Source organism: Thunnus thynnus, chromosome 20 (assembly GCF_963924715.1).
Source record: "Thunnus thynnus chromosome 20, fThuThy2.1, whole genome shotgun sequence".
Lineage (NCBI taxonomy): Eukaryota > Metazoa > Chordata > Actinopteri > Scombriformes > Scombridae > Thunnus > Thunnus thynnus.
This window is the reverse complement of record NC_089536.1, coordinates 9003032-9030211: the sequence shown is the minus strand read 5'-3', so window position 1 is coordinate 9030211 and position 27180 is coordinate 9003032. Positions and strand designations below refer to the sequence as shown.

Below are 27180 nucleotides of genomic sequence, written 5' to 3'. Positions count from 1 at the left end.
CTCCCCTTCCTTAAATCAGAAAAGGCAGAAAATGAGCATGATTGCCTTGTTATTATTGAAACGAGCATGTCTCCAAGACCACATTTGTTGCAGACACCAATACCTAATTGTGATCTGATTCTCTACACTGACGGTTCAGAATGTGAACCATCTGATAACAAACACCTGCTGGCTATGTCGTAGTGAATGACAGGGTAGTGACAGAAGCTTGGGCGTTACCTAATGGTACCCTGGCACAAGCAGCTGTACTGCACACATTTACAAGAGTGTGTATTCTAGACAAAGATAAAATTGCAATCCTGTGAGTAAGTCTCCATATACAGCAGTGGATAGTTTATTAAAGGAATAAAACTTGCACTTCTTCCAATAATGATTTTGTGAGCCATATATTTGAATATACAGGTCAGGCATCCATAAACCTAGTCCTCCATAGAAGTGAACAAGGGTTACACGGGTTACATTTAACTGACAACTCTGAACAGGCTTTTCAAAAGAGAAGTTGGGAAATAATTGAAGTTAGAGTAGGATTCATCACTGTTTGTACAAATCACTTGCGGTTATTACTTATAGAATTATCCAATTGGGTGGGAGAAAATTAACCTCATGCGATGGCCACACATTTTAAAGTTACAAAGACTGAGCTAGCACTCGACTGAAAATGGAAAGACTTGGTAGAACTGCATTTTGTCCATCAACCTTTCCTTAAGTGCATTACTGATTTTGAATGTAGGACTTTTCCACTGCAGTATACTACTTTTACTTAATTACTTGATTGATTCTTTTAATACTGCAGACATGAGCAGATTGGTGATTAGTATTACCTTGTTATTATAACCTCTGTACTACATAAACCTGTAGTATTATTAAATTCTAACTGTTTCCATATGGGGAAAAATAATTCCAGAGCCAGCAGCTTCTCCCATTATCAGAAGTGGCAATTTTGACGAACACAATGCTCGATGTGACAAGAGGGCAAGAAATGAATTGTGCCCTTGAAAATATGTTAAAGCTTGGCACTTTAACCAGTCACACCTGAGATTAGTTGTACATTTGTAAATAAAATAAATTGTAGTCTGCCAGTTTATGCTTGACATTTCTTCTTTCAGATGCAGCTCCTACATCAATTACTTGTGAAACTAAACAGCAATAATAGTGAAAGCAAGAAGTTAACAGCTTTTGGTTTGATAGTAAAAATCAATCTGCCCATATGCAGCAGAGTATCAGGGGTGTTGGTAGTTCCTGGCACCATTATTGCATTACGTGTGTTTCTATCCTTAGACTAATGAGATAAATAGGAATAAATTAATAAATAAAAAACAAAAGGGTTGGTCATTAAATCTGACCAGCCCTCTGCTAGTGCGAGGCAGTGATATTACTGCTACAAACATTTCTAGACAGCACAGAGAGGACAGAGATGTTCATTAATTGTGCAGATCTCTCACAGACATGATGCTTGCAGGTTTCTTTCTGCTCCTCCTCACAGGTAAGTTGGGACAATTTGGTGATACATGCAGATTTACACTAAGAAATGTCATGCTGTTTGGTTAAAGGCTAAATTTATAATTCCCCGATCATTTCTGTGATTTGTTACATTTCTGTTATAATCCCCAATTCCATGGGGGTGAATTTTTGTGTATGATTCTCACAGTGTGAAATTTAAAAAAAAAAAAATTATAGCAGCATCTCTTTTCCAAAAATGTTATCCTGCAAACTTTTCACTGTGTGACATGTGGATAATCTAGAGTACAGGGGACGCGATTCACGTAGACACTGCTGTTGATTTTTTAAATTGCCATTTTACTTTACAGTTCAGTGATCACCACAAACAAAATCCCATTCAGCTCCATTGTTTTAGGGTTGAGGCAAATATCTCAGAGATGAATATCTTACAACCAGTTAAAACCAAAACTATCTGCATGACTGAGAGAATTTAGTGAACTGACCCTCATTAGTTTTTTTTCAGAATGCCATGTTTTACAGTTGAATTATGTCTTTATGAGTATATTTATTATATAAAATAATTTTTTCAAAAGATAATACTCAAGAGATTTCAAAATTGTGTTTGGGAGAGTTAGGTTTGATTTCAGCGACATGTTTTTGGGGAACATATTGTATAGAAGATGGATCTCAAATTGAAATGGGTTTAAATGACTGCAAATTGCTCACATTTGATGAGAGTCCTGCCAACGCCCATCTCATAATGGCCTTTTAGTGACTACAGTCACTGGATATGACTGCAGGTATTTGTAATTTTTTCATGGTTTGAAAATGACTTTATAATCAGTTTATACCCACAGAAACAAATGTTGGTGATTTGCTTTAGAGCACATAACAGAAACTCTGGTGTTCAGACAAACAAGCTCTGATTTAAAAGCACATTTCTTTCCTTTTAAGAATTAACTCTCTGACAGAGAATGTGTCTTGGTATTCTTGCAGTAGATGGGGCGTCCTCTGAGGATAACTGCAGTTATCAGCATCTTTTCAACTACCTGAACCTGAGTCTGTCCAGTAAAAATGATCTGTACACCATGTCCCGGCCTGTTAAACACTACAATACGACTATGAAAGTATATCTGGAAGTGCTAATCTATGCCATCCTAGATATGGTAAGCTTTAAATTTTCTTTTTTTGTTTGTTTGTTTGTTTTTTAATGATAATTATTATTTCCACTGCCAATGAGTGGTTTTTTTTTTGTCTGGATCCAAATTCCTAAACATTTCCAAGTGCTAAAGTAACAAATTTGATTCCTCAAAAATATGCAATATGAAGTCAGATGTGTGTGAACTTGTTGTAATTTACATTAACAGTGTATGTCCTATGATGTATGGTCAGCTATGTTAATTGTGCTGCTGGGAAGATTTTCAGATACTCTGTATTTCTTTGTTCATAGAAAGAGACTGACCAGACTTTAATTTCTTACGTTTGGATTTATATGGTGAGTTCTCGCTGAGGAAGACTGAACAATACTAACTGAACTTTGGCAGAACCTCCAATTATTTCCTTTAAATTGCTTCTTTTCATTCATTCATTCTTTCTTTCACTCATTTCTTTTATCCCTTGTCTTTACTTTCTGATTTCCTGTTTTTCTGTGTAGAGCTGGAAGAATGAACACATTACATGGAATCCAAATGACTTTTGTGGACTTAAACATATAGACATTCCTGCTGAGCTTTTGTGGAAGCCAGATCTCACTATTGAAGAGATGTGAGTATGCGCTCACCCTGACAAAGCAGTTTATTATAGTTTAGAGAGTTTATATACAATTAAAGCTGTAAGCAGCATTGGTCGGGACCTCGCACTCTGGTCCGTCAGGATCAGATCATTTTGCCTTTTAAAATTGAGGGATATTTATTACAAGTGTGGTGTGCTTTTATTTTGAAAGATTGATTGACAGGATCAGAATTTTCTGCTGGGTGAGACATGTCTGTCTTGCTCACACCCGTGTCATCAAAATCATGCGTTTTGGGCCCATTCACTTGAATGTCAATTAGTAAATTGAAAACTCTTGATGAGTTTGTGTGTAAAACAAATTATTTTCCTGATTTTCATCAAGTCTATTTTTAGAAAAGGAAAGACTTTTAACCCACATGACCTGGTGAAAGTTTGATTTGAATGGAGAGTGTGAGCGAACCCACACCTTTTTGAACATTTACTGCTTCCACATAGTTTTAGATACAGACATTCATTTGAACTTTAAATGAGTCACAAGACTTTGACCTACAAATCTTGAATTTACATGTTTTTTCTATCTTTTATTGTTTTTGAGATATTAGAGTGTGAGTTTTAGAGTCTTTTCTTTTTCCTCCTGTGATTTTATAATGAGTGTGTATTGTGGAATGTTTCACAGCACGGAGGAGTGACATCACCAGGAGCAGTTGGAGAGGAGGATTTTGAGTACGCTTTTTGTGAATTTCCTCATAAATCCCATTACTTTGGCCAAATCTTACATTAAAAATTATTTCTTAGTAGGAAATTTTGTGATGAATCCATTGATACAGGTTTGAAAGTGGTCAGATTTACAGTTTAGACATCAGAAGCCTTTGTTTGACACAAAGTTCATGCCCATAGATTGCTTCCCCATTGTTTTACATTGTAAAGTATGATGTAGCACTGCAACTTTCAGGGCTTACAAAATTCGACTCATTACAAAATTTTTAACAACTTTTTTTCAGCACAGTGTCATAAGTCATGTATCAAAGTTTGAAGCAGATACCATTAATGCCCTCGGAGAAGATAGTGTTTGCAAAATTGGGCCCAAAATTGGGGCAAAGTCTTATTTTGAAAGGCTGATTGCGGACTTCCTGTTGGATTTAGCTCAGGGGTGTCACCATCTGATTCGTAGGTCTTGATGAGACAAATAATTGAGTTTTGGTTTGATCTCTCTATGACAGTCCTGCCGGCCATGGTGGCCATTTTGTTACATAGGTAGCGCCAGAGAGCACATTTTGGCACTTTAGGGATTCATTTTTACATTTTATCAAATTTTTCACCAGACCTGATGTGCGTGCCAAATTTGGTGAGTTTTTGAACATGTTTAGGGGGTCAAATTAGGGGTTGAAGTGGCAGAATAATAAAGAACAAAGAAAGAAACGAACACACAAAATACAATAAGGTCTTCGCCCCTTTGGGGCTCAGGCCCTAATAATAAGAAAGAAACAAACACACAAAATACAATAGGATCTTCGCCCTTTGGGCTCAGGCCCTAATAAATAAAAACAAACCTACAGAGGTAGACCATGAGGCTGCAGCAACTCCAGCTGCAGTTGTGACAGAAACAGACAGTAGCAAAGCAGCAGCAGCAGTAGCAAAAGCAGCCAATACAACAGTGACTAGCCCTTGCAGACATACTAATGTTAGCCTTGATGAACATGAAACTCAAGGTCCACACTGCACCAATCATGTCTCGGGTGATTTGGGCACTTAAAAGCCTGGGCAAGTTATTTTAGCGATGTTCCCTACTCAGCTGTTTTCGAGGGGAATAACAATCTTTTACAAGCTCCAAGTATTCATCCTGTGATTGGCTGTTATATTCCATTCAAGCAGAAGTTGTACTCTACAACTCTTGCCCGAAGTTTCAGTCACCTGCATCACGTTCAGACACCACTTTTAAGGCATTTTCAACTCACTCTACACTCTACTGACTGTAGTTAAACTTTTCAAAGATTGCACATCAGCTGTCAACATTTTCTTAAATGCATTTTCTGCATGTAAGTAATTAAAAAAGAAATACAGTGTAATTTAATTCAAGGTTCTTCTTAAATGCAAATATATTCCCATATCCCCATATCCCCTGTACCAACTGTAGATACCCAATAAGCATATTTTATTATGTTCAAAATATTTACTAAATGTTGGAACAAGCAGATATGTGATATTGTCATACAGTGTGGAACATGTCTTCTATATTTAAAGGAACATAAGGGTAAATTAGAAATGAACATATAAGACTAAAGTAGTTATTTGCCGTTTGCCATTGTGTGTGTGTGTGTGTGTGTGTGTGTGTGTGTGTGTTTGTTCTCATACAGGACAGAACAGGACAAGACCCCTTCAAGTCCTTATCTCACTATTAACTCTGATGGTACTGTTGAACGTATGGACTATAAAGTGCTAGTCAGCGCTTGCAGGATGCAAGTTCACAAATTCCCCTTCGGCATTCAGACCTGTAACCTTTCGTTCAAGTCTGTTATTTACAATGGTGAGGTTGTGACCTGTTGTGTTTAAAAGCTTCTGTTTGGTCTATACATTCATATAAGTTGTTTTTGTGTTATTTCCTTGTTGACCTGCTAACAGGCCTTACTGTTTTATTTTTATTTACCATCTCAGTTGAGGAAGTGAATCTTCAACCTCACAGCGACTCTTCAGTGGCCACAAAGTCGTCTCGTGTCTTGATGCAGACCCAGTACGAGTGGGTGTTCATCAGCGAGACAGTCACAAAAACAACTTTTGACAGGAAGAACTTCAATCAAAGCCTGATCGTTCACACTGTACGTATTTCTGGATACAGACACACAGTGGTGGAAACTATTTTCCACCTCTGTGTGTTACTCTTAAGTAAGTACATGTACTTTTACTTTGGGTACATTTTACTGCTAATACTTGTTTTCTTAAGCAAAAATCTAGACATAGACTTTCTACCCCTCCACTTCTATCGCTACTTTTACTTTCTGTTTTTATTATGGTTATATTGAACGTTACTCACCAAAATTCATTGTGTGTATTCTTGAGGTCTAACAAAAGTTTTGAGGACATTTCCTTCCTCATAGTTTATTTACTAGTTTGCAGTCTTCCTCCTTGCTTTTGTTGGTGCATCACTGTGTTTCCTGGCACATTATTTAGGTCATAAACTCTACAGGGTACCTTAAAGTAAACAATCTGAAGTCTTCCTCGACCACTGCAGACATCAACTGATTGGGGCAGATTACCTTGTTGTTTCAACCTAGGAACTACACAGATGTTTCTGTTGCTTTTGTCAAAACTATAGTAGTAGGAGGATCAACCATCTGACCTCAAAATGTCATTTCACAGATCAAAATGAAGAGGCGACCAATCCTCTACATTGTCAACTTCTTGCTGCCCATCCTGTTCTTCTTGTGTCTGGACTTGGCCTCCTTCCTGATCTCAGACAGCGGGGGCGAGAAGCTGAGCTTCAAGGTCACTGTGCTGCTCGCTGTCACTGTGATGCAGCTTATTCTCATTGAAATTCTGCCTTTCTCATCAGACAGGATTCCACTTATAGGTAAGAAAGTTCAGAGTCTTTCCTTTATTGGACTGTACTTCAAACCCTGTCTCCTAGAAATTACATTTATAAAATACTAAATTGCTTTCCTAATAATGTTGTGTTGTCTGGATTATGCTTAGAGGCAATTTTTTTTATGAATGAAGTAAGCACTACATTTATAAACCGCACATGTGGAGTGGTGGTGTGGTGGGGTGGGGTGGGGTGGTAGATGGTGTAGATGGTGGGTGGACAAGACACAGGACTCTGGCACCAGAGACCAGTGTTCACATCCTGAGGCCTGTGTGTGGTTAGGTTTAGGCAACAAACGCACTTTGGTCAAGGTTAGTGAGAGACTGTGGTTTCGCTTAACATGTGCTTCAATTCATTGCTGACTTCTTTTCTGTATTAAGCCAAGACCATTTTTCCTAATCTTGACCAAGTACTGCCAGTGCCTAAACATAACCGTACAATGTTTAATATCTCTGTAATACTACCAGTGGATATTGTACTGCAAGATTCAACTTGTACATTCAGTATCAACATTTTTGCAACTCGCCAAATTAACAACATTTTCTCATTATGTTGAGAGAAAGCATAATTCAACAAGCATTACATTTCTGGCAAAATGTTTTTGCTGTTGCAAGTTAGTGATATATGAACGTGATTTCTGAAAGACAGGGTTGGTACTATGAGCAGGAACTTCACATATTGACCCAGTGAGTAGCGATTTGTCTGCATTAATGATGCTGCCTGCTCCCCTCAGTGGTCTACTGCATAGGGATATTTGGTTTCACGCTGCTCAGCCTCCTGGAGACCATTGTTGTGATGTATCTAATGGAGAAAGACTCTGCATCCCCAGACGAAGCAGACGGAGACCAAAGCCTGAGTGAAGACTGTGGGGATAAACAGGGCAAAGTCAACTTCAACAACTTTTATAGATGTGATATTAATATTCTTCAAGCCTCTGGATCTCAACTCAATTTTCCATGGGTGGTCAGTTTGCTACTCTAATTTATTTTACTGCTATGATAGTGTACACCTTTCGTTATGTCCTGAATACTCTGAAAGAGGCACATTTATAACTTTTAAAACGTACTGGTTAATTGTGTCATGATTATTCTACAATCATCTTTGTGTCCTTCCAGAGGTGAGTAAATTGATAAACTCTGCCTGTATCAGTGATGTATCTGCTGATGAAACTCCACCTGAACTGCTACCTGTGGCCAAAGAGGTTAGAAATGGATCACACTTTAGATGGCCGGTTCATCCAAATTAAAAATAAAATAGTAATAATAATACTTACATATGAACTTCTTTCTCTTGAAGTATAAAAACTATTGACAGTATGTTCTTTGTGTAAGACTTGACAATACGGTACACACAATTGTGAGTAGTTAGAAATGAACAAATGAGGAATGACCTGATGCTCAATGAATTGTCAATAAGTAGTTCCTAAATAACTCTGAATGAAGGACTATATTGTACATGATGATGAGTTATTAGAAAACAAACTGGGAGGAAAGTCTCATGAGGAAAGTGGTACTGGTACTGAGTCTGATTGCAGGATATGGCTGGTGATCTATATTTTTCTTACCGTAAATAATCTCATGTGCAGAGCCAAACAAACAATGAACTCATGCTACATCCTACAGGTATTGTGTGTGTATCCAAAGCCTGATCTATAATATTCCTCTGTGCCATAGACCTCTGTTGTTGTCTAAAAACTATTAAAAACACATCAGTGGTGGACACCATTGTACTGGGTGACATGTTCCTTTTGCCTCGGAGATTACGGTCATGTCAGTTTGTTAAATGGCTCCACAGACTAATCACAGTGATCACATTTTCAGTCTCTGGAGAGTAGTTCTGTGTAAGGCAGAAACCACTGCGAATGCACAGGAACGTGGTTCCATTTACAGAGCTTCAATAGCTTGTTGTGCTACATATCACAACCTCTTGACCTCACACTTAAGTTATTTTCAATGTAGTACAAAGTCAAGAGGTTGTGATATGTAGCAGAGCAAACTAGCAAAGTTTGGTAAACAGAATTGTGTGCGCAGTACCGTCAGCTGTACGATGAACTACTCTCCTGACACTAAAAACTTCATTGCTTGCCATTGCCTTCAGGGTGAAGGACCATGTCACCCAGTGCAGCCGTGTGGCTCACTGACATGTTCTTAAAGGTTTTTGGACAACAATGGAGGTCTATGAATCAATGGAGGTGAAGTCTATAAGAAGGCGTGCCATGAACGCTTAAATATGTCAAATATGTAATTTATTAAACCACTGTTATAGTGAAGTCAGTAGGTCAATGTGAACATTTGTGAGTGGTGGAAATGAAGCTTTACACAATTTACAAAGTTTAGTGGCTAATGTGTAATGTAGCTGTGTTAGCTCACTGTAGGCCAGGTAAATACTCCTATCCACCTTGATAGGTTACAGTACAGTTAATCACAAGGGCAGAAATCAAGGTCAAGGTCACATGTCATAGATGGACATCTCAAAATCCCCTAATCTATCTGCATGACAATGTACAACTATATACTAGTGTCAAGTAAGACAGTGTTTTGTTTATAATTTGGATGAACCGACCCTTTAATTATCACCACAATTGACAAAGAACCTAAATGTTTTATGGTCCAAAATCATGTTAATTAGCCAATCTACTAAACCATTTCTGCAGGGTAGCAGCACCCGACTGAGAGAGATTTCCCATGTCTTGGAAAGACTCTCAGATGAGCTGAAGGAGATGGAGAAAACGATGGTTCTGCTCCTCAACAGCAGGAAGGAAAAAGCGAAGCCTGGCTACTGGACCAGAGTGACAAAAACAATCAACCGAGTATTCTTCATTTCCTATGTCATAGTGATTGGCCTGTTTTTAGTCTTTATCTTTTCAAAATGGATCAGTGAAGAAAATGAGTAGTTCTCATTGATTTGTTACAAGCAGATCAGAAGTTGTAAATATGGATCACATGACAATGTAGTTATTTTGGTGAACAGTCCTGCATCATCAGAACTACATGGACCCACTGTCACTCTCAGTTAGTCACCCCTACATACCTGACGCTTACTCCTTCCTGGACCTAAATACCCACAGTATACCAACACAGGAGACTCTTGAAGAATCACTTGGACCTGCATGGCGAGGGTCCTGTGACTGACGGGATAGCCAAACTAGCACCACAGCTAGAGAGATAATCTGCTATTACTTCTAGCCTCAATTTGTGCCTCTCATATAATAGCACAGAGATAATTGGAATTCCTCTTAAAGATGTTAAAATGTTTGAAAAAAGAAAGCAAAAACTGTTTTGTTAAAAATATTTTACAGTGGATACACTTCAGTTGGAATTTATCATTGGAAATTGGTCTTTTTACTGAGCTTTGCTCTCATTATCTGATACCTGCTGGACATTTGTGACAGAACCAGATATTAAAACACAGGAAAAATATGTGACAGTATAAATGTAATAAATTCAAAAGTAAATTGCATTGATCTTTAAATGTAGTTTGTTTCTCCTGGCTTTACCCAGGCCTACTACACAACCCCATAGCCCTCCCCCTTACCTTGCCCCATGCCACCCTCTCTCTCTGTACCTTATGGGTTTTTTTTTCCTCCTCTGTGATTTTACAGTGTTTCGCTGCTTTTATGTAGTGTTACTCTTATGAAGTTTACGCTTTTATATTCACAGTGTATTATGTATATTATGTAAATTGTCTTTTGGGTGCTATATAAATTAATAGTAGTATTGGTGTTTGTGCAGACCTGCTATGTGATTGTCTTTTCTACTTTTAGTTTTTGAGATAAAAAAAAAAGAGCCTTATTAAAATCTCTCTCACTCTCATTCTCCTTTGAAGTGGGGATGCTGGGATAAATCTGGCTCTGTCAGTGTTTTGCTATTATATATGATGGTTTTAATATTACTGCTGCATTAATGTGTATGTTGCATTTTACTGCTGTAGATGTTTATGGTTGTGCTAATTTTATCTACTTTATATACTGTTGGGTAGTTTAATCAACAGCAGTGCATCATATTCTATAAGATCATCATATGTTTGTAGTGTCACTGTCCTGTGAGAACCATGTATCTCTAAAAAGTAAACTTTTCATGAGCTCAGAAAAGCAGCCTGTTTTCAGCTTTGTGACAATGCATTTTCCAGCTAATCCAAAGTTTTTTTTAATAGTTTATTTAACTTAAAAAGTAGGAGAGTTTACTCAAACCATAAGGTAGGCTTAATATTTCACTGTATCACAGACATTCAAAATAACCAAATTAGGGGAGACATAGTTTTCACTGGACAGGAAGGGTATGAAAAATTATAATCTGAGAAGTAATTTATAATTATCTGTCGGATAAATGTAGTGGAGTAAAAAAGTACAATAGTTCCCTCTGAATGTAGTGGAATAGAAGTATAAAGTTACATAAAATGGAAACACTCCAGTAAAGTACAAGAACCTTCAGTATAGTACTTGAGTAAACGTACTTTAGTTACATTCCACCATTGTCGATAGTCTTGTAACAAGGGTCTACATTGTGGCCACACTCCCCTTTGGATGAATACAAAGTGGTAAAAATGACTGGAACCCTATGTAAGACTAGTAGTGACACCATGCTCATTTCTTGAGGTGTATTTTATGGATGTTTAACTTGTCAACTCATGGTTCAAAGTGATCATTATGTTTAAAATACGAGAGTTTACAGAGGATCAGTTCCCCTCATGACTTATAAGTAACGTATACTGGTAGGTCCTTTTCGTTTTATGAACTGACTGTGTTGTTTAACCTTGCTCAAACCCAAGTCCAAACCAATGACATGGACATTTAACCCCACCCAAATTCGACAGTTAAACCAATCAAATCACGCTGGGTCGGATTAAACATTCAACGTTGAATGCCTCTTGTTCTGCAGGCTGCAGCCAGGTATACTTGAAAACTGAAGCCAAAACATGTTGATCGCCTTGTGGTGGCTGGCTGCAGTATAGGTCATATATGTAGGTCATATACGTATAGGCCCTCCATGTTAGAAGATGGGACACAAGCCAAACTAAAAAATCAAAGTACACATCAAATAAATTTTTCCCAAAGATGGTGTCTGTCGTTTTATGTAGCTTTTATCACACTGATGCTTCTCCAAGTGCTCATTTTTCTGATAAGTTTGTTTTTAATTAGTTCTATGGTGATATAAAAAAGGGGGTGTGATGTCATGATTGACAGTTGTGTCAGCCGTTCTCAAACCTCCCTCAGGAAGCGTGACGGCTGAGGGGGCATGTCCTGCGGGCCGTCACCTTGCCTGACTCCACTGTGCAGACTCTGGCTCCAAATGATGTCATACAGCCAAGATGGCAGCTTCTGGAAACAAGAAATTATGGCTTCACTTTTGCATAATGGTAGGAAGTGGAGACGCGTCCGTCCAGTACATGTATGTTATAACAGCATCAGATGTTAAGCTGCTACGCCACTGACATCCTCAGCTGAGGCCATCTGTTCTCATGTGTTTCGATTGGATAGATTGCCATGAAAATTTGTACTAACTTTCATGTTCAACATTTGTGGTTTTGAGTGTTTCAATAACTGTTTGATGGATTGCCATTCATGTCAGGATGAAATTTAACGTTGGTGACCCTTAAAAGACTACTACACCAATTTAGCATTGCTATAACATGGATGGACTCACAATGGACAAATAATAAAAAAGGATCATGTGTGGAATAAAAACCGCCTATTGTCTTTTTAATTTCATATATTCTTTTTCTTGTTAAAACCTGGTGCCTACATTAACCACAATGCAACTCGAACGCCAACAGTTTGGTCAGAGTATTGGCTGTGTTATGCTAATAGCAGCTAATATAGCCTTTTACTAGCTTCTTCTCCAGCATACAGTGGCACATGAATATCATAGTATTTAGAGCATAGACTGTAAAAAATATACACATAGCCACAGTGACGTCATCCATTGGTTTCTGAGGAGCGGTTTTGAAGCTCAAAGTGGGCGTCTCCGGCTGTCGCCATCTTGGCAGTGCCTGACTCCACCTAACCATAGACTGTATAAAAATATGGACGTAGTTACCCTGACGTCACCCGTTGGTTTCTGAAGAGCGGTTTTGAAGCTCAAAGTGAGCCGCTCTGGCTGTTGCCATCTTGGCAGTGCGTGACTCTACCTAACTCCCAGCCAATCAAAAATGGGCAAAGAGGTGGGCCGAATGGCTGAAACAAGCCATCTAGCGGCTGGCGGACCTGTCACTCAAAGCAGCCATGTCTTTCATCATGCATAACTTTATGGCTTAATAAAATTTAAACAGGTGAATTATAAAAAAATTCATCCCCCGTACAGTTGTCATGAAAGGGGAAATTAGCCATAGAGACCAAAAACCGTTTTTTGTACCAGGCTGTAAACATGTTTATTTCTGTTGTAAAGTTAGGCATTTTAACATGGGGGTCTATGGGGATTCACTCGCTTTTGGAGCCAACCTCAAGTGGCCATTCAAGGAACTGCAGTTTTTGGCACTTCTGCATTGGCTTCATTTTTCAGCACCAGAGGTTGCCGCTTGCACCTAACTCAATAATTCAAAATGGGCAAAGAGGTGGGGCTGAGCCAGGCCGAATGAAGCCTAGTTGCTGAAACAAGCCACCTAGCAGCTAGCAACCTGTCACTCAAAGCGGCTATGTCCTTAATTATGGATAACTTTATGGCCTCATAAAGTTCATTAAAAAATTCACCCCCCATACAGTTGTCATGAAAGGGGAAATAAGCTATAGAGACCAAAAACCGTGTTTTGTTCCAGGCTGTAAACATGTTTATTTCTGAAAATATGTTAAAGCTTGGCACTTTAACCAGTCACACCTGAAATTAGTTGAATATTTGTAAATAAATGTAAATTCTAGTCTGCCAGTTTATGCTTGACATTTCTTCTTTCACATGCAGCTCCTACATTGATCTGCTTTAATTGTGAAACTAAATGGCAACAGTAGTGGAAGCAATAAGTTAACTGATTGGTATGATAGCAAAACTGATCTGCCCACATGCAGCCAAATGTCCGGGGTGTTGGCAGTTCCTGGCGCCATTATCTCTTTATGTGTGTTTGTATCCTCACACTAATGAGAAAAAATAGGACTAAATTAACAAATTAAAGACAAAAGGGTTGGTCATTAAATCTGACCAGCCCTCTGCTAGTGCGAGGCAGTGATATTACTGCTACAAACATTTCTAGACAGCACAGAGAGGACAGAGATGTTCATTAACTGTGCAGATCTCTCACAGACATGATGCTTGCAGGTTTCTTTCTGCTCCTCCTTGCAGGTAAGTTGGGACAATTTGGTGATACATGCAGATTTACACTAAGAAATGTCATGCTGTTTGGTTAAAGGCTAAATTTATAATTCCCCGATCATTTCTGTGATTTGTTACATTTCTGTTATAATCCCCAATTCCATGGGGGTGAATGGGATTTTTGTGTATGATTCTCACAGTGTGAAATTTAAAAAAAAAAAAAATTATAGCAGCATCTCTTTTCCAAAAATGTTATCCTGCAAACTTTTCACTGTGTGACATGTGGATAATCTAGAGTACAGGGGACGCGATTCACGTAGACACTGCTGTTGATTTTTTAAATTGACATTTTACTTTACAGTTCAGTGATCACCACAAACAAAATCACATTCACCTCCATCGTTTTAGGGTTGAGGCAAAGATCTTGGAGATGAATATCTTAAAACCAGTTAAAACCAAAACTATCTGCATGGCTGAGAAAATATTGTAAATTTAGTGAACTGACCCTCATTAGTTTTTTCAAATTGGCATGTTTTACAATTGAATTATGTCTTTGTGGGTATATTTATTATATTAAAGAATTTTTTCAAAAGATAATACTCAAGAGATTTCAAAATTGTGTTTGGGAGAGTTAGGTTTGATTTAAGCGACATGTTTTTGGGCAACATATTGTATAGAAGATGGATCTCAAATTGAAATGGATTTAAATGACTGCAAATTGCTCACATTTGATGAGAGTCCTGCTAACGCCCATCTCATAATGGCCTTTTAGTGACTACAGTCACTGGATATGACTGCAGATATTTTTGAGTTTCCATGGTTTGAAAATGACTTTATAATCAGTTTATACCCACAGAAACAAATGTTGGTGATTTCCTTTAAGAGCACATAACAGAAACTCTGGTGTTCAGACAAACAAGCTCTGATTTAAAAGCATATTTCTTTCCTTTTAAGAATTAACTCTCTGACAGAGAATGTGTCTTGGTATTCTTGCAGTAGATGGGGCGTCCTCTGAGGATAACTGCAGTTATCAGCATCTTTTTAAACACCTGAACCTGAGTCTGTCCAGTCAAAATGATCTGTACACCATGTCCCGGCCTGTTAAACACTACAATACAACTTTGACAGTATATCTGGAAGTGCTAATCTATGCCATCCTAGATATGGTAAGCCTTAAATTTTCTTTTGTTTTTTTTTTGTTTTGTTTTTCAATGATAATTATTATTTCCTCTGCCAAGGAGGGTATTTTTTTGGTCTGATAGCAGTGAGATCTGTCAAAATTGATTAAATGCTTCTTTTTTTGTGCTGGATTCCTTGGAAAACAGCAAATCTTATAGGCTGATATCATTACCAGCATTTTTTTTCCATCCAGCACAAATAAACAGTTACCACAAATTATTTTTAAAATTCAGTTATCTTAAGATAATTTTACCATTATCTTGTGAAAATAAAGTCATTTCTTTGATTTGCTATCCAGAGATAACATATTTTATCATGTCAGCATGCACAGATGCTGTGATCTTGGACGCAGTAACTGATTTGAGCTGATAATGTCAGATCCAGGGAATCACATTATTGTTATAATTAAATGCTATTTTGTGGCCATAAGCTGCAACCACAGCAAATGGAAACAGGGTGGGTTTGGGAGGAATTGATTGTAATCACTATGTGATTACTGGGTGTGTCAAGCAATTGTGTTTGTTACCTGTGTGACACTCATAGCATACTCATTATAGCAACCTGTCTGGAAAAAGTAGCACCTGAAGCCTATCAGCATGATTGTCTGTAAACATGCTGATTGTCAGATGGCAGATCTGGATCCAAATGCCTAAACATTTCCAATTGCTAAAGTAACAAATTTGATTCCTCAAAAATATGCGATATGAAGTCTGATGTGTGTGAACTTGTTGTAATTTACATTAACAGTGTATGTCCTATGATGTATGGTCAGCTATGTTAATTGTGCTGCTGGGAAGATTTTCAGATACTCTGTATTTCTTTGTTCGTAGAAAGAGACTGACCAGACCTTCGTTCCTTACGTTTGGATTTTTACGGTGAGTTCTCGCTGAGGAAGACTGAACAATACTGACTGAACTTTAGCAGAACCTCTAATTATTTCCTTTAAATTGCTGCTTTTCATTCATTCTTTGTTTCTCTCACTCATTTATTTTATCTGTTATAAAAATTATGATTACACTGTGTATGAGTTTTACTGTTTTACCTAGATCATGATGAATTGTTCCTGTCTTGTACTGCGAACTCTGCAACATCAGCAGACTCATCAGCTGAGGTTAAAGAAAGTTCAGCATTATATTTGTAATATATCATATTTTCAATTTAAAATTCGTTGGAGACAGGATGAGACATGTAATCTGGGGGTCAGTTGGGCAAGATGGCTCCTGGACAGGAGAACTGAAAATAGACATGACGTTATCTATAGTCTGTATTTGATAGATTAAGAAAAGAACTGTAACGCCCACTTAAGGTGTATAAAAACTTGTTGTAGGCGGTCCTCGAGGAGCCTTTTTCTTTGTAACCTCATCCTGTGTGTTGCATTGTGAAACGCTCCATCTTGTACAAGAAAATAAATTCTATTAAATTTTGATACTTCGGCTCCGGTCTCTATTGTTTAATGGTCAGTACGAAGAAATTCTTTTAACATTATCCCTTGTCCTTACTTTCTGATTTCCTGTTTTCTGTGTAGAGCTGGACGAATGAACACATTACATGGAATCCAGATGATTTTTGTGGACTTGATCGTATAATAGTTCCTGCTGACATTTTGTGGAAGCCAGATCTCACTATTGAAGAGATGTGAGTATCCACTCACACTTACAGATCCACATACACTCACAACAGTAATTGGTGACAGAGCAGTTTATTATAGTTTAGAGAGTTTATATCCAATAATATATGTATAGTATTTTCACCAGTCCATGACTGCATAAGGTTGGAGCTCATTGAGTCTGAGGATGTAGGCAGATAACCTACAGATAGTGAAGCTAGCAGCTAGCGCCAAAAAAAAACTTAAAAAATGGATCCAAGTGCTTGGATTTTGAAAATCGAAAAAGAAAAAACAAAACAAAAAAAAACTAACCTTCAGAGGCAGACCAGGAGGCTGCAGCAACTCCAGCTGCAGTTGTGACAGAAACAGACAGCAGCGAAGCAGCAGCAGCAGCAGCAAAAACAGCCAATACAACAGTTACTGGCCCTTTCAGATATACTAATGTTAGTCTCAATGAACATGAAACTCATGGTCCACACTGGACCAATCATGTCTCGGGTGATTTGGGCACTGAAAAACCAAGTTACTTTAGCAAAGTTCCCTACTCGGCTGTTTTTGGGCGAAAAAACAATCTTTTACAAACACCACGTATTCATCCTGTGATTGGCTGTTATATTCCATTTAAGCAGACGTTGTACTCTACAACCCTTGTCAGAAGGTTCAGTTACCTGCATCACCTTCAGACACCACCTTTAAGGCATTTTCAAACCTGCATTGTTTAGTCCGGATGAATCAGACTCTAGTGACTGCAGTTAAACTTTCCAAAGATTGCACATCAGCTGTCAATATTTTCTTAAATGCATTTTTTGCACATAAGTAATTAAAAAAGAAATACAGTGTAATTTAATTCAAGGTTCTTCTTAAATGCAAATATATTCCCTTATTCCCTGTATTTCTTCCATTACCAACTGTAGATATCCAATAAGCATATTTTAATATGTTCAAAATATTTACTAAATGTTGGAACAAGCAGATATATGATATTGTCACACAGTGTGGAACATGTCTTCTATATTTAAAGAAACATGAAGGTAAATTAGAGATAGTTAATTCCCTCATTCTGTAGATTAAGTTACATTTTATAGTATAATCATATGGTATGTGAAATTTTTTTTGAAGCATAAAGCGTTTGCCATAATGCGCATGTATGTGTGTGTGTGTTTGTTCTCATACAGGACAGAAAAGGACAAGACCCCTCCAAGTCCTTATCTCACTATTGAATCTAATGGTATCATTGAATGTAGGGACCATGTGGTGTTAGTAAGCACCTGCAGGATGCAAGTTCACGAATTCCCCTTCGACATTCAGACCTGTAACCTCTCGTTCAAGTCTGTCGTTCACAATGGTGAGGTTGTGACTTGTTATGTTTAAAAGTTTCTATTTGGTCTATACTTTCATCTAAGTTATTTATGTGTTACTTCCTTGTTGACCTGCTAACAGGCCTTACTGTTTTATTTTATTTCCCATCTCAGTTGAGGAATTGGATCTTCAGACTCAACTCGGTGCTTCAACGGCCACACAGTGGTCTCATGGCTTGATGACTCAGAACGAGTGGCTGTTAATCAACCAGACAGTCACCAGTACAACAGTCAACAGATTTGCCTTCGATCAAAGCATGATTGTTTACACTGTACGTATTTCTGGATACAGACACACAGTGGTGGAAACTGTTTTCCACCTCTGCCTGTTACTCTTAAGTAAGTACATGTACTTTTACTTTGGGTACATTTTACTGCTAATACTTGTTTCCTTAAGCAAAAATCTAGATGTAGACTTTCTACCCCTCCACTTCTATTGCTACTTTTACTTTCTGTTTTTATATTAAGAGTTTTGAGGACATTTCCTTCTTTATAAAACATTTGCAAAACCTTTTTTAAGACTATTTTAAATCCTGCATTGTTTACATCCTTGTTTACTCGCTTGCAGTCCCTGCTTTTGTTGGCACGTCACTGTGTTTCTTGGCTCATTGCTAATTCCCTTCTTAACTATGCTAACTGCCTGGTTAACTATTTGCCTTCAAGAACTCTGCAATCATCTGCCGCTGGTTTATTGGAGATTCCCAGCAAAAGTCGAAAGAAAATCGGGGATGCAGCCTTTGTCAATTATGCCCCAAAACTATGGAACACACTACCGCTAGATATCAGGGAAGCCAGCTTGCTAAATATTTGTAAAAGAAAGCTAAAAATATATATAAAATATATAAATTATCTCTTCATTCTAGCCTTTCACTAGCTTTCAGTCTGTTTCACACTTATGCACTACTGCACTTCTTTTAAAATGTTGAATTTTACTTGATTTTTATACATTCTATGTATTCTATGTTTTTATTTTACTATTTTTATTATTGTTCAAGATGTATTTTATTTAATGTGTCAGTGGGTTCTATCTTCCATCTTATGTTATGTACTCTAGGTCTCTTTATTTTATTCTCTATTATTTTATTATCAGGTGGGTTTTATTTTCCATCTTATGTTACATGAGTGCTGACATCTGTAATTGGTAGGTTTGAGAAAAAAGACTGTGGTGTCTGTTATTTAACCCCACAGCACCATTACAGGTGTTTTTTTCCCCCAGGGCAGCTTCAGGTTGTGCCCGATCTATGAGATCTAGGCGCTGATTTACAGATTATGTACACATGGTGAATACTTCTGAGTTTTTGCGTATTGTCTCAAATTACCACCACTGAAGTAAACATTCTATGTATCGTATTTTCATTATTTTATCTTATGTTTGTTTACATTATCAAAGGGGTTTCATTCCATATTATGTACATTTACTTGTTTTTATGTTCATTTTATGTCTTTTATGTCTTTTTTGGCACTTGGTGCATGTAATTTCTTTTGTTGTAAAGCACTTTTACCTGTTTTTTTGTTTTGTTTTTTGTATGAAAGGTGCTATACAAAAAAGTTATTATTATTATTATTATTATTATTATTATTATTATTATTATTATTACTATTGAGGTCAGAAATTCCACAGGGTACGTAAGTAAATAATCTGAAGGCTTCTTCCACCACTGCAGACATCAGCTGACTGGGGCGTATTACCTTGTTGTTTCAACCTAGGAGCCACACAGATGTTTCCGTTGCTTTTGTCAAAACTATAGTAGTAGGATCTGACCTCAAAATGTCATTTCACAGATCAAAATGAAGAGGCGATCAATCCTCTACATTGTCAACTTCTTGCTGCCCATCCTGTTCTTCTTGTGTCTGGACTTGGCCTCCTTCCTGATCTCAGACAGTGGGGGCGAGAAGCTGAGCTTCAAGGTCACTGTGCTGCTCGCTGTCACTGTGATGCAGCTTATTCTCAATGAAATTCTGCCTTCCTCATCAGACAGGACTCCACTTATAGGTAAGAAAGTTCAGAGTCTTTCCTTTATTGGACTGTACCTCAAGCCCTGTCTCCTTGATATAACACTAAATTGTTTTCCTAATTATATTGTGTTGACAAACATAATCGCTGCCTGAATTATTCAGAGGCAAAGTGTGTTTTTACGAATGAAGTAAGCACTACATTTGTAAACCACACTTGTGGAGTGGTGGTGTGGTGGGGTGGGGTGGGCTGGTAGATGGTGTAGATGGTGGGTGGACAAGACGCAGGACTCTGGCACCAGAGACCAGTGTTCACATCCTGAGGCCTGTGTGTGGTTAGGTTTAGGCAACAAAAGCACTTTGGTTAAGGTTTGTGAAAGACTGTGGCTTAACATGTGCTTCAAGTCATTGCAGACTTTTTTCTGTATCAAGCCAAAACCATCTTTCCTAATCTTGACCAAGTGTTGCCAGTGCCTAAACATAACCGTACAATGTTTAATATTGCTGTAGTACTACCTGCAGATATTGTAATGTAAGATCAACACTTAACTCGTATGTTCAGTATCAACATTTTTACAATTTGCCAAATATGTCAATTAACAACATTTTCTCATGTTGAGAGAAAACATAATTCAACATTAGCATTACATTTCTGGCTAAATGTTTTTGCTGTTGCAATTTAATGATGTATGAACGTAATTTTTGAAAGACATGCTTGGTACTATGTGCAGGAACTGCACATACTGACCCAGTGAGTAGTGATTTGTCTGCATTAATGATGCTGCCTGCTCCCCTCAGAGGTTTACTGCATGGGGGTTTTTAGTTTGATGCTGCTCAGCCTCCTGGAGACCATTGTTGTGATGTATCTGATGGAGAAAGACTCTGAATCCCGAGACAACAAGGCAGACAGAGACCAAAGCCTGACTGAGGACTGTGGGGACAAACATAGCAAAGGTAACATTGATAGAGGTACAGTATATTTTGTAGGAGATCCCCAAAGATAAAGGAAGACAGCAGCCTGTTGCAGTTTGTGTGTAAAGTCAACACTAACTACATAACAACATTTTCTCTCATCTCCTTAGTGGTATCTGTTCATGTGGAGAGTTTTGTTTTTTTTTTTCCAGCTGTTGAGACATCTGTCTCCGACATTTCTGCCTACACCCCAATACAATGTAGGTGATTGCAATTTAGTTTGTGGTGCTCACAGCTTTATATAAAAATTCAACAGCCCCATCTCTTCTCAGAAACAGTGAATGTATAATCTACAGGATATACTGTTTACAGTTTTTGTTGAAGAGATAAAAACAATCCACAGTCATATCTGTGGAAATTCTATTCAATTGTATTGAGGTGAAGGCGAAAATCTCACAGATGGATAAAAAGTTGGCAATTGCTTACTATGTTCAAACTAAGCTACGTTTGAACTAACACATAGATGTTGCTACAGGCTGCTGGTTGGTTTGTGCAGAGATATAGGAGCTACTCTGTTACATTTTTACTGTTATTATGATGTCTATCATTTTCCGAATACGTTGAAACAGGCACATTTACAAATTATAATACATACTAATTAATTAGATAATATTGAATATGCTCAAACCATCGTTTGTACCTAAAATGTCCTTTCAGAGGAGAAGAAATGGACTTGTGCATGCATCTCTGATGTGTCTGCTGATGAAACTCCATCTGAACTGCTGAAGGTAAGAATTATGTTGCACTTTAAAGGGCTGATTACAAAAAAACATTTTCTCAGGGTAATGGTACTCTATCTAGCCATGCAAAATAGTTTTGGTTCTACTTTTTGAGATTTCCATCTCAGAGGTTTTTACACTGATACATAAGTAGCTGAGAGCTCAGCGCACTCAAACTTGAAAACATATGCAAATGGACAAAACACAAACATCCAAATATCCTCACCATTTTGACAATGAATGCATGACATTTAGGAAAAAAATGTGCAAATAAATAAATTCAACCAAATTAAGAAAACACTGTTGGGCCTCAACCATGTGGTCAGACAAAGGCAGGCCTACTTGTAAACTCCGAAGCCTGACCACAAGGCTGCCTTTGTCCTGTAATCCCTGAGGAAGGAATAGTGTCAAAAGGCTGCTCACACAGACTACAACTCCCAGCCTGCCCTGCAGTTTGCACCTTGGTTCAAGATCTGGGAGAACCCCAAACTCCCGTTTCTCATTGGCAGAGATGTGCTAATGCCACAGGGCCAATGCCCAGCGACACAGCCATGATGTCATCTCAGCTATAAGTACCGGCTGCACGGAAACACCCAATGCCTTTCCATTGTAACCGTGCCGCAGGAAGCTTAGCTTTCTCCATGAGCCAGTTTACTAAGGGAGGTAACTGTCATGCACGTGTATTTCCCCTCAACGAATTTGAAGATCCTCCCCTTGCTGGACAAGCTGAGACCCTGTGTTCAACTGAGCACAATTAAAGTTACAAAAAGGATCAGTGTTGCAACCCAGCACTCTCCTGTTTGCCTGCAGAGGGAAGAAAAGGATTTCCTCATCAAGATGCAGATAACTTCTATGCCCCGCTGCCTTCTGACCAAATCAACTCTCTTGTGTTTCCTCGCTGCCCATCGAGAAACCAACTCCTGCTAAGGAAACAAGGACGGCACTGTCAGGATCTCGCATTGGAGGACCCATGCTAGACCCCATTGACGGACAAAAACACACATCTGATCGCTTTCTGAAGTGACTTGAGTAAGAGGCTTATGTCTGGGCAGAGACAGTGTTGTATTGTATGTTAGCTTTATTGCTTGTTAAGCTTTATTGCGACAGTTGTTGTGAATTAACAGACCGCCAAGTCCTTTTGTTCTGCTAAGCTCCGAGGAGCATTGATGCTTGCTGCTGGTTTAGTTGTGTTCACCACACTAAGCTGATTTGTGTTGTCCCACCAGGGACTACTCTGTATTGTGCCACAGCGAGCAAGAAAGCAGGCTGCTTTGTTGGTTAATAGTCCAGACAACATGCGTTACAGACTACTGTCTGTATGTACACTCTCTGTGACACAAAGCAACTGCTTCTCTCTCCTCGCGGTCAGGGGACTCTGCCGTGAGTCGGTGTTTCTTTCTTTTTTTTCTCTCTTGCTACTAACCTTTTTTACACGCTCACAGGTACATAAACACTCACACCCCTTTTGCACATCTGGTGGGCAGATAACGTAGGATACAGCGGCGCTCTGTCTCTCATCATCTTACCACTAGACGAGCTCCGACTGGTAGCATCTCGCCTTTGTCTCCAACCAAAACACCAAGGTCACATCCGTTATTTGATTCTCGAATGATTTGACTTCCTCCCATAGTCACATCCGCCATCTTGACTCTCTCGTGTAATCATCATCCCAGATCATGTCCGCCATCTTGTCACCTACACACACATACACACACACACACACACACACACACACACATATATACACACACACACATTCACCTGCATGTGTGTTTAACCATGTACAGCTGTTGTTTTATGTATGTTTTGCTTAGGTAGTGTTAGTCATAGTAGAGTAATTTGATAACTAAAGCATTTGTTAGTTTTATTCATTCTTGTTGAGGTTAATAAATTATGTTGTACATTTAAATAGAAGTCTATTGTGATCATTGTGTTTACTTGTTGTGATAAGAAGCCAGTTGAGAGAATCAGAGCTTGGACTCAAACCTTCTTAGTTTACCGTGGATACTGGTATCCCTCAGATATTAGCATTCCTAAGTAAACTCTTTTTATGAGACTACCTTACTGTTTGTTTATTTGTCCCAGTTTCCGGGTGGTGCCCTCCAAATGATTGATTTGTATCAATAATGTTATTGATTTTAATAATTAATAATTACCATTGATAATTATTAATTATTGCCAACAACCAAACATGCTCCTCCCAGCACCGAAAAAACATTCATCAATTTATGAACACACGCAGTATAAAGAAACACAATACAGCTATATAAAACTCAAGATGGTTAAATTGAAAGCAACAGAACTGAGTTGCAACACAAAAGACATGTCCAGGGTGTACTCAAAGTAATGAATTGATCTACTTACAAGAATTGTGTGTATCCAAAGCCTGATATATGTTATTCCTCTTTGCCATAGACTCTGTTGTTGTCCAAAAACTATTAAATACATGTGAATGAGCCACACCGTTGCACTGGGTGACATGTTCCTTCACCATGAAGAGTACGGGCACGTTAGTTTGTTTAGAAACTGCTCCAAAGAGTAACAACAGCGATGATGTTTTCAGTCTCCGGAGAGCAGTTCTGTGTATGGCAGACAGAGCTTCGCTAGCTTGTTGTGCTACATATCATAAGCTCATGACTTTGTACTGAAGTTCTTTGAGAAATTTACAATGTACAATGTACGGAGTAGCTCATTTACATGTTTTTAATAGTTTTTGGACAACAACAGAGGCCTGCAGCACAGAGGAATAAGACATATTTGGCTCTGAACATGAGATTTGTGTCATTTATTGGTGATTGGATGTTTCTTGCCAAAATGCACTTTGGGGGTCAACATTTTTATGTACACAGTCTTGTACCTTTGACTTTTTATTAAAGAACCTGATATTTTGTAACACAGTTGTTAATCTTTTGATTTAACTGTCAGAGTTTCATGTTGATTGAAGCTGTAGAAGCACTCCAACTGTGAGTCACATAACGTTGTCTGTAGGAAAAATGAATATGATTTTTACTTCAAGGGTGCCCGAAATAGCTCCTCCTACTTCACAACTCTATACATTGTACACAAAAATCTGAATGTCAAATGTAGCAGCTGGCAATGTTATTTGGTTCATGATTGTGTTAATTAACCACAGTCTCCTTAACAATTTCTGCAGGTAAGCAGCAGCCAACTGACAGAGGAGTTCCATGCCTCTGAAAAGCTCTCAGATGATCTGAGGGAGGTGGTGAAAACACTGGCTCTGCTCCTCAACAGCAGCAAGGAAGAAGTGAAGCCCGGCTACTGGACCAGAATGGCTAAAACAATCAACAGAGTTTTCTTCATTTTCTACATCATAGCCACCAGTCTGTTTTTAGTCATTATATTTTTCAAATGGTATGTTACATATTAAGAAATAACAAGCGCAAAATAATGAAACACATGATTGAGTTATAGTCCTCTTTATTACAACTAGCGAGGCTTACTATCATGTGACTTCAATGACTGGGATACGAAATTACAACCTATGAAACATTTCCCTGTATACATGGACTCAAACCTACTATGTCTGTGTTCACCCCTGTTGTTCAGCTCCATTAGTCTGTAGAAAACAAAAAAGATCTCTTGTTGGTCTTTGCAGGCCATTTAGGGGTCACACTGGCTTGTTATGTGAGGCTTCAGCTGTCCGAATTAGTCAAATCAAGTGGGTATATTCCTTCCTTCCTCCATGCTTCACATGTACTTAGTATCAGCCTGCGACACTAGTATGGTTGTATTATGAAGTTATAGTAACATGTCATCAAGTAGTAGATTTATGTCTTTGATATGTAATATGCATGGTCCTAATGTTCAATACATTACGAAAATGTATCAAAAGAGGAAGCAAGTCTTTCCCACGTTATTATGGATCCCACTGCTTTTCTTGGCAAGACACGCCCTGCTCTGCCTCCGACTGGCTAATACTCATTGCCTTTGTAGGTTGGGTTGATTAGATTTAGGCATAAGGAGTGAGATTGGTTAAAAAAAAAAGTTTTACCTGATAATGGTGCTACATGTAAAGTTAGAAGATCAAGTTCATCTTGATGGGAACATGAATATCTGTAGCAAATTCACTTTTTGTTGTTGTTGAGCTATTTCAGGATGGAGCACAGTGCTGAAACGACCGACACTGTCATTCTTAGAGCCACACTGCTAGCATGGTTAAAAAAATAATGATCAAAATTGATGCGGCAGAGGAAGATATATCTTTAAGATATAAGATATATACTTTCAGTCCCCACTATGAGTTCAGTTGGTTCAGTAATTTAATGCCTAATGTGCATGGTGCCCATTCAAATCTGTATCTGCATTACTCTGCTCTATATAAACATAAAAGAATAACGGTCCTGATATCTGTTTCCTATACTGTCTCTAAAAATATGTATCAGACTCTTTGCAGTCCATCAATAAATCATAAAAATTCTCTCTGCATTTTTGTATGTGTGTGTGTTTATTGGGCGGTACTCGACAGTAAATAAATAAATGCTTTTGGACATATCTGTTGTCTGTTTTAATGTTGCACAAGAATGAGTTTTGCCAACCTCTGCTCTGCAAAGAACTCCAAAATCCTTCAACCTTAACTAGCTATTGATATGGTAATTTTGTTTATAGTTATTAGGTTAATTATTGATCAAAGTTCCAAATTAATAGATTTGTACACTTTGAGACTGAATTGGCTATCTTTTTCCCTGAGTCCAGGATGCTGCCACATTATTATTAATTCTTATTAATAATTTTATTGATTTTAATAATTAATAATTATCTTGATAATCATTAATAATTATCTTGATAATCATTAATAATTATCTTGATAATCATTAATTACTGCTGATAGCCAAACTTGTAGCCACGGGCCAACAATGCCAATAAAACAATTTGCTTTCAAAAACAAAAACCCCTGAGTGGTGTAAAGGCTGCTTCTTTAAAGACATTTAGCATATACATATTGTTTCTAAACAAAGAAGGGCTCATTTTAGCCATGGAGTGGTTCAGGATGTGTCATTTTACCAACAAAGTTAAATTCAAATTTATAGTATTGTTCTATTGTGTCAACAGATTTATGTTCTCATCAAAAACAGACAAGATATCACATGATTCACATGTATTTCCTATGTATTTTCTTAGTATACAGAAATATATAAAGTACCACAAAGCTTATAATGTGATACAGGAACAGATCAGTGCTTAATACAAGAAAGACTGAACACTAAAAACATTCACAGATCTAAAAAAGTATTAGGCTAATGCATGTATCAAATACATGACTTACACACTCTTATATATATAAAAAATATAGTCTACAAAGCTGACATGTTAACACTTGTTATTCTAGTTACTTTAAGGTTATTACTCAATATACGACTCAGCTTAAAAACGAACTGAAGAAATCATACGC

At 37.9% G+C, this 27180-nt stretch overlaps 1 protein-coding gene and 1 pseudogene across 4 annotated transcripts; both read left to right on the top strand.

Annotated features, from left to right (window-relative positions):
- The first annotated feature begins 1229 nt into the window (after positions 1 to 1229).
- LOC137172606 (5-hydroxytryptamine receptor 3A-like) lies at positions 1230 to 7869 on the top strand (annotated as a pseudogene).
- Positions 7870 to 13870: 6001 nt separating this feature from the next.
- Positions 13871 to 26263, top strand: LOC137171948 (5-hydroxytryptamine receptor 3A-like). Of its 4 annotated transcripts, none has more exons than XM_067576160.1 (10): positions 13871 to 14013; positions 14980 to 15149; positions 15993 to 16037; positions 16688 to 16797; positions 18013 to 18113; positions 18241 to 18398; positions 19909 to 20119; positions 20878 to 21033; positions 21709 to 21779; positions 24925 to 26263. In XM_067576160.1, exons 1-10 carry the CDS (start codon positions 13977 to 13979, stop codon positions 25156 to 25158), a joined length of 1293 nt encoding a protein of 430 aa, XP_067432261.1. In that variant the 5' UTR covers positions 13871 to 13976; the 3' UTR covers positions 25159 to 26263. The 4 variants fall into 4 exon arrangements, with proteins under 4 accessions (XP_067432261.1, XP_067432262.1, XP_067432259.1 ...); XM_067576161.1 differs by having other exon boundaries at positions 18013 to 18118; positions 18246 to 18398; XM_067576158.1 differs by having other exon boundaries at positions 17944 to 18113.
- The last annotated feature ends 917 nt before the right edge of the window (positions 26264 to 27180 follow it).

Coding starts and splice junctions, on each gene's coding strand:
- LOC137171948 (XM_067576158.1), top strand. CDS start 13,977: ATGATGCTTGCAGGTTTCTTTCTGCTCCTCCTTGCAG. Junction 14,014..14,979: donor CTTTCTGCTCCTCCTTGCAG/GTAAGTTGGGAC, acceptor GTATTCTTGCAG/TAGATGGGGCGTCCTCTGAG. Junction 16,798..17,943: donor GATCTCACTATTGAAGAGAT/GTGAGTATCCAC, acceptor GTTCTCATACAG/GACAGAAAAGGACAAGACCC.